This window comes from Terrapene carolina, unplaced genomic scaffold (assembly GCF_002925995.2).
Source record: "Terrapene carolina triunguis isolate 2854851 unplaced genomic scaffold, T_m_triunguis-2.0 Scaffold517, whole genome shotgun sequence".
Taxonomy (NCBI): domain Eukaryota; kingdom Metazoa; phylum Chordata; order Testudines; family Emydidae; genus Terrapene; species Terrapene triunguis.
Genome location: NW_020664868.1, coordinates 4017247 through 4030108, shown reverse-complemented (window position 1 = coordinate 4030108; position 12862 = coordinate 4017247). Strand labels below are relative to the sequence as shown.

General features: G+C 52.3%; 1 protein-coding gene across 1 annotated transcript in view; it reads left to right on the top strand.

Annotated features, from left to right (window-relative positions):
* Nucleotides 1-3613: 3613 nt before the first annotated feature.
* LOC112111797 (serine/threonine-protein phosphatase 5) overlaps nt 3614-12862 on the top strand; it is a 29066-nt gene continuing 19817 nt past the window's right edge. Inside the window, exon 1 of the mRNA XM_026658820.2 lies at nt 3614-3769. Coding sequence (XP_026514605.1) covers nt 3649-3769 — 121 coding nt within the window. The 5' untranslated portion in view covers nt 3614-3648. The remainder of the gene's footprint in view (nt 3770-12862) is intronic.

Below are 12862 nucleotides of genomic sequence, written 5' to 3'. Positions count from 1 at the left end.
GGGGGGGGGGGGGCGAGGTTGTGTTGTGTTGAGGACACCGGGAACAACGGGGGGGCCCCAGGGCAGAGTAGAGCCCGCCTAGCCTGCAGGGGAGTCTGTGCGCAGCATCAGGAAAGCGCGGGGCAGTGGTGCAAGCACCCAGACTCCTGGGTTCCAATCACAGCTCTGAGACAGACTCATGCTAGGTCCCACCCCCCTGCCAAGCCCCAGTGCCCCATTCCCTGTTTCCCAGAATCCCCCAGGGCCCTGCCCGTCCCCAGCGCCCTATTCCCTGTTAACCAGAATCCCCCAGAGCCCTATCCGTCCCCAGCGCCCCATTCCGTTACCCAGAATCCCCCAGGGCCCTGCCCGTCCCCAGTGCCCCATTCCCTGTTTCCCAGAATCCCCCAGGGCCCTGTCCATCCCCAGCGCCCCATTCCCTGTTTCCCAGAATCCCCCAGGGCCCTGCCCGTCCCCAGCGCCCCATTCCCTGTTACCCAGAATCCCCCAGGGCCCTGCCCGTCCCCAGCGCCCCATTCCCGGTTACCCAGAATCCCCCAGGGCCCTGCCCGTCCCCAGCACCCCATTCCCGGTTACTGAATCCCCCAGGGCCCTGCCCGTCCCCAGCGCTGAATTCTCTTTCTTTGGGGTTGAGGTCAGAGTCAGAGTCACTATCCAGGATCCAGATCTAAGGGCCGAACCGGAGGGCAGGAACTGGAGCGAGCAAGGTAGCAGGCAACCAGGGGTTCAAGGCAGGGGCAGGACAGAGGCCAGGCTGGGTGCAAGGCCGGGGCAGGAGCAACCCGGTCACGCAGGAGTGGGCACAGGGGTGGACAGGAGCATTAAGAAGCCACCAAGAGGCTGTTGGCTTAAGAGCCCGCCTGCTGGCTGCTTGTGGCCAATCTGTTGGCGTGGCCAATCAGGCAGCCTGCTGCCGGCCAGCTGCGCTGATGCGGCTACCTGGGGACTAGCTCTGCCGCGGGCCCTGATTCCCGACAAACACCAACACAACTCAAGCACGTGGGAAGAGAAAGCCGTGAGAATGATCTTCAACAGAGACCGCACCCTATGTTTGCTGATAGCGCAGCATTCCAACCGGGGATCCTATTCCACACTGAGTACGTCCCTTTTACTGGCTGTTTATTTTCCAAACGGTAGCCAATTTGCGGTTTCCATTCAACGTGGCACGCATCGTTTTCAGATTTGGCACGTTCGCCTTACGAAAGAAACCGTGCTTACCAGCGTCTCCCCAGAAATGCTTTCTGTTCCCTGAACAGCAGTGCCGCTGGGAATCTGGCCCCGTCGACACTAGAAACATATATTGGGATAGCTATGTCCCTCAGGGGGATGAAAAATCGAGAGATGCAGCTATACCGACCGAACCCCGGGAGCAGACAGCACTAACCTAGCTACCGCCTCTCGGGGAGGTGGATTACCTACGCTGATTGGGAGAACCCCTCCCATTAGCACAGGGGCTACCACGACACAGCTGTACTAGGAGTGGTGGAAGCTTCCTAAAAGTGGGGGGCCACTGGTGCCCGAACCGTGGCCCTGCCCATAGGTGCTGACTCCGGGGGTGCTCCGGGGGTGGAGCACCCACGGGGAAAAATTGGTGGGTGCTCTGCACCCACCGGCAGCTCCCCGCCCCGCCCCAGCTCACCTCCGCCTCCACCTCCTCCCCTGAGCGTGCCGCCGCGTTCTGCTTCTCCCCCCTCCCTCCCAGCGCTTGCGCTGCGAAACAGCTGTTTCTCGCGGCAAGCGCTGGGAGGGAGGGGGAGGAGGAGAAACGCAGCATGCTTGGGGAAGAGGCGGTGATTTGGGGAGGGGTCCAATAGGGGCAGGGAGGGGGCAGAGTCAGGGCAGGGCCGGGGATGGGGGGGCACGAGCACCCACTGGCGCCAAAGAAAGTTGGCACCCGTGGCCCTGCCCCATGCACTGCCCCTTCTCCCAAGGCCCTGCCCCTTCTCCCCGAGCCCCCGCCCTCATGCCGCCCATTCCCCCAATGCCCCGCCACCCTTTCTCTCCAAGGCCCTGCCCTCACGCTGCCCCTTCCCCCAAAGACCCGCCACCGTTCCGCCTCTCCCCCCAAGACCCCGCCCTCTGCTTGCTCCTCTCCACTCCGTCCCCCTCGTCGCTTGCCCTTTACACTGACACTGCATCGACCTTTTATTACATTGCCCGTGGAGGTGGAGTTATTAAGTCGGTGTGGCGGGGTAGTTACATCGGCGGGAGCAAAATTTTAGTGTAGACACTTCCATAGTTAGGTCAACTAAAGCTGCCTTGCGTCGACCTAACTCTGTAGCGTAGACCGGACCTCTACCCTCAAACGAGCATAAAGGACCCTAGCTCTGTGCACTGTTTTCAGGATGCATGAGCCACGGAGAAGCTAATGAGGAGCAGCTGCCAGACCCGCTGACCCTGCACCCCTCTCTTGGGCCCTCGCACAACATGACCATGGCTAACCACCAGTTCTGGGTTCTCAGCTCCCTAGATGGTTCCCAAATGACCCACGCTGTTGAAAACGCTCCCCTTGGAGAACTTCCTGGGGAGGTGGGTCAAGATGCAGGTTTACCCTGAGCACCTAACGATTGGGTGGGTCTAGATGATCATGGAAATAACCTAACGTCTGCGTTCAGAGCCCCAGGGGCAGCTCCAGTGATATCTGGCAGCGTGGCCTAGCACGTTGAGCACTGGACTGAGACTCAGGGCACTTGGATTCTGTCCCTGGCTCCACGGATGGGTGATCCTGGGCGAGTCACTGCCTCGCTCTGTGCCTCAGTTTCCCCATCTGTAAAATAGGGATGATGATACTGACCTCCTCTGCAAAGTGCTTTGAGATGTACCCGTGAAAAGCACTAGATAAGAGCTGGGGATGAAATTATTATTACTCCACAATAGATGCTGTGGGGGAATCATCCCGTGCATCAGATGGGGGCTTGCAGTATTCAGCACGGCCACACGTCCTCGGCAGAGCTCTCAGGTTGGGAGGCTCATTCAGGGGACGACAGCCCCAAGCCCCACTCTGCATCAGCTCAGAGCCCATGGCACTCATCAAAGCCAGGTGCTTTGGGATGGGGCCGCACGCTGGATCTCTCTGCACCTGCTGAGGTCCTGTGGCCCATGGCCACGCGTCCCATGACGGACTCGGTGAGAGCGGGCACCCCCCCATGTTGGCTCAGAGATTTTCCCTTGGTGCTGCCCAGTCATAACCATGCCATGTCCTGGCCTAAGCCCCCAATGCTGCCCAATCACGCCTCCTCCCCCGGGTGCTGCCCAATCATGCCCCCCCCGTGCCATCCAATCATATGCCCCCATGATGCCGCCCAATCACGCCTCCTCCCCCAGGTGCTGCCCAATTATGCCCCTCCCCCGGCCCAGGTGATGCCCAATCACGTCCCACCGGGCGCTGCCCAATGGAGCCTTGGGGCATGGCCACTCTAGCCCCCCTTCCCTGGACTCTATGGTGCGGAGTCGCCCTTCCCTCGCTCCCCCGCCTCTCTATGGCTGAGCTCCGAGCCCCGCCCCCTCGCCGTCAGAGGGTCCCGGCGCCTCAGCGCGCGTGCGCGCGTTTGCGACACCCCTCGCGGCCCCTCCGCGTTGCTGTTTGCGGCAGCGCTCGGCGGGGCGTTTGGGTGCGCGCGGTTGCCAGGGTCGCTTTACGGCCCGGCGATGGCGGAGGGCGAGCGGGCGGAGCAGAACGGCGGCCTCGGGCGGCCCCCCCGGGAGGGGGAGGCGGGGGCGCTGGAGCGGGCGGAGGTCCTCAAGAGCCAGGCCAACGAGTACTTCAAAGGTAGCGGGGGGGGGGAGCTGCCACATACGGAGCTATTGGGGGAGCCGGGGGGGAGGGGCTGCCAGATGTGGAGCCAATGGAGGGGGAAGCCGGGGGGGCTGCCAGATGTGGAGCCATTGGCGGGAGCCGGGGGGGAGGGGCTGCCAGATAATGAGCCAGTGGCTGGAACCGGGGGGGGAGGGGCTGCCAGATGTGGAGCCATTGGCGGGAGCCGGGGTGGGAGGGGCTGCCAGATATGGAGCCGTAGAGCAGAGTCATAGGGGGAGGGGCTGTCTGATATGGAACCATTGGGGGAGGGGCTGCCAGATGGGGAGCCATTGGGGCAGTCTGGGGGGGGGGGAGGGGCTGCCAGATATGGAGCCATAGAGCAGAGTCATAGCGGGGAGGGGCTGTCCGATATGGAACCATTGGGGGAGGGGCTGCCAGATGGGGAGCCATTGGGGTAGTCGGGGGGCTGCCAGATGGGGAGCCATAGGGGAGAGTCCTAGCGGGGAGGGGGCTGGCACACAGGGCGCCATTGTAGGGCGGGGTTAGGGAAGGGGCAGCTAGATGGGGAACCAAGGGGCGAGTGGGAGGGATGATGGTGGGCAGGGCCTGCCAGCTGTGGGGGTGGGGCTACCAGAGAGAGAGAGAGTCCTATGTGGGGAGCAGAGAAGATGGTAGGTCGCCAGAGGCAGCCTCGTCTAGTGGCTAGAGAAGGGGAGTGGGACTCGGGGCTCCTGCGAGTGGGACTCGGGGCTCCTGCGTTCTAGTCATGGATTCCAAGGCCAGCAGAGACCAGATCATCTAGTCTGACCCCTTGTACAGCAGAGGCCAGAGAACTGCCCCAGATAATTCCCAGAGCAGATCTCTTAGAAACCTGGCATTGGCCACTGTCGGAAGACAGGATACTGGCCTAGATGGACCTTTGGTCTGACCCAGTGTGGCTGTTCTTATGTAAACCCATCCCATCTTGATTTAAACATGGTTGGTGATGGAGAATCCACCATGACCCTTGGTAACTTGTTCCAAAGATGGTTACCCTCACCGTTAAAAATGCATGCCTTATGTGGGATGGATGGAAGTGGGAGGCTTGTGGGGTCTAGTCATTAGAGCAGGGGATTGACTCCTGGTTTGTGTTCCTGGCTCTGCCAATGGTGTGTGGGGTGACCAAGAGCAGGATGCATCCCTGCTCTGCGTTTCAGTTTCCCTATCTGTAAAATGGGGATAATGATATTGCTCTGCTCTGTACAGTGTTCTGAGATCTACTGCTGAAAAGTGCTGGAGAAGAGCTCAGGATTATCACCATGGCTATGATTTGTAGTTACGTGCAGGGCAGAGGCCTCATGCCAGCAGTGGAAGCACACTGCCCTACACGCTCCGCTCCGTTTGCAGGGGTGCCAACAGAAAGGGCATTATGGTTTCAGAGCAAATGCTTTCCCCTTCTCTTGCTCTTTATCCAGGATCTCCAAGCAGTTTGCAAGGATTTGTTAATTCGCCGCTACATCCCCCTGGGCATCCTAATTTCACACCTGGGGAAACTGAGACATGGGGCGGGGGAGGTGACTTGTTCAGGGTCACCCAGGCAGTCTGTAGCAGAGCTGAGAGTAGCACCCAGGAGTTCCGGTTCCAAGTTCCCTCTTCTAACTGCTGATGTCTGCTCTACACGGGAAAGCTTTATGGGTATAATTATTGTGACTCGGGAAGTGATTTTTATTTTTTAACTGAAATAGTTACACCAGTGCAAGCCCTAATGTAGAAGCAGTTACACCAGGATCACTTAGGAGAATAAACTATACTGGTCTACGCACATTTATACTGATGTAAGTGTGTCCACCCAGTAGGGTTGTGCTGCTGTACCTGTGCTGGCACACTTAAAGTGATTCAGTTTTGATGTGTAGATGTTCCCTGATACCCATCACTGGGGTATTAAATCAGAGTAAGAGAGGCTGAGCTAGCAAAGGGCCTCAGGATGTGTGGGTGGGGCGTGGGTGAAGGTGTTCAGCTGAAGTGACTAGCATAATGATCTGATCTGTTGATGGGGTTAGTGTTAGAGGAGACGTTGATGTGTCAGAGGGTTTGTTTACATATGGCGCTATTCTGGAATAACTCCATGGTTGAATCAGTTTAAAATAAAACCAGTGAAAACCTTGTGTGTGGACACTCTTATTTCCATTTAAACCAGGCTTATTTCAGTTGATCTTAAATTGGTTAAGAATCAGTTTAAATTAACCAAAAGTAAGCCCCACTTAAATCAAACATCCACACGGCAGATTAAAACTTATATCTGGTTTAAAATCAGATATAAATTAAACCAGTGCACATTTTTGTGTAGACAAATCCTTATTCCAGAATAAGACCATCCACATGCACAGTTATTCTTTTAAATTCACATCCTACCTTATTCCAAAGTATCTTATGTAGACAAATTCTTATTCTGGAATAAGAGTGCCTTTTCCCAAATTAGCTTAGTCTGTTTTAGAAATGGATTAAGCCAAACCAGAGCAAGGCCCTCTTGTTCTTGGATAAGAGCGTGCACACATGGAGTTATTCCTGAATGGCTGTTCTGCTTTAAATTCACACCCTACCTAATTCCAGAGTGACTTTCATGTGTAGACATGTCCTGAGGTGAGGTGAGGGCAGTACCATCTGATGCAACAGAGGGCATATTCTCTCAGGGGAGGATTTGTGGAGCTGAGCTTAATAGTGAGTGAGATGAAATAAATTATTGGGGGAAGTGACTGGCGGGAGAGGGAAGACATTGCGGATGGGCGTCACAAATAGGGCACTGGTTCCCGTAGGTTCCCACCTTGTGGCTTGGTTCTGAATGCTTCAGAAGCAGCCTGGCCTGTTTCTTTGGCATAAACAGGAAGAGACTGGCTGTGCCCTGCCAGCTGGGAGCCGCCTGAAGAAATACTTTAACTCGATTGTTGCTTTGCTTAACTTCCCTCTTTCCGTATTAGGAGGGGTTAATGTCCAGTCTGAGAGCAAACACGGCCCTCTTGGAATAGGCCATGTGTGTGAGCTCTTTAAGGCCACTTGTCCTTAGCCCTGAATTTCTGACCATGGGAGTGTCTGGCTGGCCTTGTGCTAAAGAGACCCCATCTCCCCAGCTTTGAGAGCTTTTCAGCAGGAGATAGCCTCCTTTCTTCCTTGCTCTTTGTCAGCCATTTCTTTATCACTGTAACCCTCCTCTCTGCAGGCAGCCCTTCAGGGGGAGACTGGAAGTCATTTCCCCAACCCCAGGTACTGCTCTTACCTCTAGATATGATCTCTCCGGGGCAGGATGGAGGACTATGAGGAAGTCTGTGCTTCCCGTCCTGGAACTTAAACAAACCCTGTCACCGCCACTGACTCTAGGAACAGAGGATATGCCAAACTGGATCAGACCTAATGGGGGGTAGTTCCAGTTTCCCATCTCTCCCCAGTGCTCAGCACCAGCTGCTTCAGAGGAAGGTGCAATGGTGGAATTAACTGATCAGAGCAGAAGGTTCTTCCCCATCAGTCAGCGATTTGGCTCTTGCTGATAGCACTTCTAAAAAATGCTTTGACTTGTGTCTAACCGATGTATGGAGAGCAGAAATAGGGAAGTATATCTATCTAGAAGCGATCACCTGGCTTAGCGTCTGGTGAGATCACGTGATCAGGTATGTCTTTACTAGAAGTGAAGCCCCTAAACTGCACACACAAAGTTCCACGCGTTGTGACTGGTCCCCTTGAGTTCCATGGAGTTGCTCTAATGGTCGAAGTTAAACGTGTGTAGAGGAAGGATGGCACAGTGATCGTGGCACTCTAGTTTAGGACTGTAGAGACGTAGGCCTAGTTCTCTGTGCTGCCACAGTCTCCCTGTGTAACCTTGGAAAGTCACTTTGCCTCTCCGGGCTTTGCCGCATTGGGGTGTTGTGGGAGTATGTACACTAAGTATTGGGAAACGCTTTGAGATCTAGGGATAAAAAGTGCTGTACAAGAGAGAGGTATTATAGAATCATAGAATATTAGGGTTGGAAGAGACCTCAGGAGGTCATCTAGTCCAATCCCCTGCTCAAAGTAGGACCAACACCAACTAACCACACCATCAAGGGCTCATTCACCTGCACATCCACTAATGTTATATATGCCATCATGTGCCAGCAATGCCCCTCTGCCATGTACATTGGCCAAACCGGACAGTCCCTCCGCAAAAGAATAAATGGACACAAATCGGACATCAGGAATGGTAACATACATAAGCCAGTAAGTGAACACTTCAATCTCCCTGGTCATTCTATTACAGATTTAAAAGTCACTATCATTGAACAAAAAAACTTCAGAAACAGACTGCAAAGAGAAACAGCAGAACTACAATTCATTTGCAAATTCAACACCATTAATCTGGGCTTGAATAGGGACTGGGAGTGGCTGGCTCATTACAAAAGCAGCTTTTCCTCTCCTGGAATTGGGAGTGGACTACATCCACCCTGATTGAATTGGCCCTGTCAACACTGGTTCTCCACTTGCGAAGTAACTCCCTGCTCTCCATGTGTCAGTATATAATGCCTGCATCTGTAACTTTCACTCTATGCATCCGAAGAAGTGAGGTTTTTACTCACGAAAGCTTATGCCCAAATAAATCTGTTAGTCTTTAAGGTGCCACCAGACTCCTTGTTGTTTTAACACCAACTAAATCATCCCAGCCAGGGCTTTGTCAAGCCGGGCGTTAAAAACCTCTAAGGTTGGAGATTCCACCACCTCCCTGGGTAACCCAGGGTGCTTCACCACCCTCCTAGCGAAATAGTGTTTCCTAATATCCAACCTATACCTCCCGCACTGCAACTTGAGACCGTTGCTTCTTGTTCTGTCATCTGCCACCACTGAGAACAGCCGAGCTCCATCCTCTTTGGAACCCCCCTTCAGGTAGTTGAAAGCTGCTATCAAATCCCCTCTCACTCTTCTCTTCTGCAGACTAAATAACCCCAGTTCCCTCAGCCTCTCCTCGTAAGTCATGTGCCCCAGCCACCTAATAATTTTCGTTGCCCTCCTCTGGTCTCTCTCCAGTTTGTCCACATCCCTTCTGTAGTGGGGGAACCAAAACTGGACACAGTACTCCAGGTGTGGCCTCACCAGTGCCGAATAGAGGGGAATAATCACTTCCTTCGATCTGCTGGCAATGCTCCTAGTAATACAGCCCAATATGCTGTTGGCCTTCTTGGCAACACGGGCACACTGCTGACTCATATCCAGCTTCTCGTCCACTGTAATCCCCAGGACCTTTTCTGCAGAACTGCTGCTTAGCCAGTCGGTCCCCAGCCTGTAGCAGTGCATGGGATTCTTCCTTCCTAAGTGCAGGACTCTGCACATGTCCTTGTTGAACCTCATCCGATTTCTTTTGGCCCAATCCTCCAATTTGTCTAGGTCATTCTGGACCCTATCCCTACCCTCCAGTGTATCTACCTCTCCTCCCAGCTTAGTGTCATCTGCGAACTTGCTGAGGGTGCAATCCATCCCATCATCCAGATCATTAATAAAGATGTTGAACAAAACCGGCCCCAGAACCGACCCCTGGGGCACTCCCCTTGATACCGGCTGCCAACTAGATATCGAGCCATTGATCACTACCCGTTGAGCCCGACAATCTAGCCAGCTTTCTATCCACCTTATAGTCCATTCATCCAAGCCATACTTCTTTAATTTGCTGGCAAGAACGCTGTGGGAGACCGTATCAAAAGCTTTGCTAAAGTCATCTTATCCGGGTTCCTATTTTTGGTTTGATAAAACTTCCGGTTTGTGACTTGCAATGAATCGGCCACTAGGGGGCTTCCTTCACAGCCCTTTAAAATATACGGTATTAATTTCTGGAGGCGTCAATGCTAAGAGGGTGTCAATAAGATTGCAGTGATTTCAGAGAAAAGCAAACAAACAGTCAAGGGGCTGGACGGGAACGGATTTATAGGGAAAGGCCGAGAGAGGGAAACTTGCCTAGTTTGGCCAAATGACCACAGGTGGGGGGTGGTACATAATGACCTAGTCACATTCATGGCAGAGAACGTTACTGCAATACAAGGGGATGAAGCAAAGCAAGGGGTAAGTATCAGGGAGAAGTTTCCTGGATAACAGGATCTCAACCCCAGGAAGGGATGGAAATTGTATCGGAACGGGACAAAGCCCTGGAGGAATCACCATAGTGAAGGGACAGTCTGGGCCGGAGCGCCATGCTGGATTCAGTGCGATGTGGTAGCTTGTGCCCTTCCCTGATTTCAGTGACCTCTGTGTTGACCAGTGACCTCATTTAAAAGGTGATGGGTGGGGAGGCGGGGGTGCCCAGGCTGGGAATCTGTCCATGCCAGGTTGCTCCATGTAGAATGGGGTGCCAGCCAGCGAGCGAGTGTTCCCAATACAGCAGCTGCTGTGTCCTGTGGGAAAGCAGCAGTCAGCCAGGGCTCTGCTGGGGGAGGAGGAGCTGGGTGCCTAGTCCTCAGCAAGTGACACAACCTCCAGGCTTTGTGTCCAAGGCCTGGTCTACACCGGGGTGGGGAGGGGGGATCGATCTAAGATACGCAACTTCAGCTACGAGAATAGCATAGCTGAAGTCGACATATCTTAGATCGACTTAGACTGACTTACTTCGCGTCCTTGCGGCACAGGATCGACGGCCGCCGCTCCCCCGTCGACTCCGCTTCCGCCTCTCGCAGCGGTGGAGTTCCAGAGTCGACGGGGAGCGCGTTTGGGGATCGATTTATCGCGTCTAGATGAGACGCGGTAAATCAATCCCCGATAGATCGATCACTACCCGCCAATCTGGCGGGTAGTGTAGACGTACCCCAACTCTGGGCTGTCCAGGCTCTGCAGGGTATTTTGGGGGGCTGTTCGGTGACTTCAGCCTGATCTCTCTGGGAGGAAGCGGTCAGCTTGCGAGGGGCTCTGTGTGTTGTCAGTTGGCGAACGTGTGAGTTTTCTTCGTAGGCTGTCCCAGGGATAGTCGGTTCAGCAGACCTCAACAGTGCTATCCAGAAAGCCCACAGGCTCGGGTTGGTGGCAGAAAGGCTTGGCTAAGTTTATTGTCTCCAAAGCACATGATCAGCGTCCCATACGCTGCACGGGTGCACTGCATGTATGCTCGTGACAAGGTGCCAGCAAGTTCAACGTCAAGTCATCCCTTCAGCCAGTACAAAGAATCAAGGGGTGGTACCTCGATATTTATGGGATGAAACAAACAGCTTCTTCCATACCACCTTCCGTGCTTCCTGACATCTGTTTATTACCTCCCCTTGCTGCTGATGTCTCCCAATGCACAAACCAAATCCTTGACCAATTCTTTCTGTACCAGTCAAGGCCAGCCATTTTTTGTACTGTTAATGTCAATAGTCGTGTAGCATTCACACAGCTACCACCCATTATTCTTTGTGCAGCCAGCCTGGTTGATTTCAGAACCTATTTCTGTCACCAGGTGCACACCAGGGTGGATAAAAATCAATGATTTTTAAAAAATTTTTAAACAAAATCAGATTTTTTTAATTTAAATAGATTTTTTTCATAAAATGCTTTTTGAAGAAAGAACCTATCTAAAGATAGTTTTAATTAAGATACATTATAGCTCAAAGATATCTCATCATGGAATAGGGATTATAAATTCTAATTCTATAGTATGAGACAGTATATTCATGTAATGTCTAAGAAAAGTTTTGTAAATGAGTTCCAATAGTTCATGGATTAGGGACCCAATTTTATGGGGTTCCAGGGGCTTCTGTATAGATTATTTAGGTTAATCTTCCTATCTACCCAATGGGACTCAGTGCTCAGTCTAGAAGATACCATCAGAGATGCTTAGTTTTGCAGTTCTCAAACTGTGGATTTGTGTTTCCAGAGATAACATGATTGTTAACAGCAAAAATGTTTTTAAATAAATAAATAATATGGAGATGAGAAATAAGAGACCTCAACCCTATTGTCCCTCTGCAGATTTATGTACACAGAGTCAATCCCTTACCTCTCTCTAAAAGTGCAAAGTTGCAAAAAGTTCAACGAACAGAAGATTGTTGGGGGTGGAATAGCTCTGGACAAGGAGAAGAAGTCTGGAGATAAATGTGAGAAGGGAGGGACAGGCAGTAGAAACAAAAGTGAAACTGTTTGAGCAGCGTATTCCAGAAGTCTTGAGGTCTTTCTGAGTGTAGCCTTCATTGATTTGAGAACTACCATACCATTCTCTCACTAGAAGGGAAAACCTATAATGGCAGCAGGCCATAAAAGATCCCCAGTTTGGGAATATTTTAATGATGTTCCTCTACCGGTGAAGAATATGTATTAAGGTTACAACACCCAACAAGAATGCACTTTTATGTAGAAATCCATGATTAAATCGAGTCCTCCTGACTAGTGATTTAAATCATAATTTAAATCAATTTGATTTAAATGAAATCCACCCTGGCACACTACGATAGGGTTGCACATAAGTGTTGTTTACTAAGGTTCCTACACTGTTGGCGTAAGATACCTTTACTGGAGCTTGGGTCCACCTTGGGATAGCCATCATAATTTGAATATTTTTACTCTTCTTACTACTGTCTAGAAAACAAATTGTAAGAAATCTGGAGTAATATTCTTTATTTCTTGCTCCTGTATCTGTTTTATAAAAGCGGGACCATTTAATAAGCGGGGCCATTTTTGTAGCCTTATATGTAACAACCCTTGTTTGATCATTTCAATTACCCTGTCTCCATGGGTTACCCAAGCCACTGCCAATGAAACATCATTATTTTCCAAACTATTGATTATTTACTTCTGGGGGAATTTTGCGTCACTGCACGCGTACAGAATTCATGGTCCCCGCATATTTCTTTGCTTCCCCGCAGAAAAATGACTTCTGACGGGGAAGCAAAGGGAAGCTGCAAGAGTGGTCATGTGCTCCCTGCCTGGCAGTGCAGGCAGGTCGGTTTGGGCACCCAGAGCAGCCGGCAGAAATGTAAATCACCACTAGGCGAGGAGGGGAGGTTGGGCAGTCGTGTGTGTGTGAGAGAGAGACACTGTCCCTCTGGCTTGCTATTGCGGCATGCTCGGCATGGAAGGGCAGGGCTTTGGGGATGGTTCTGAAGAGGTACACATGGGGTGGGCAGGCTCTGTTCCCTCAGGCAGAGCAGAATG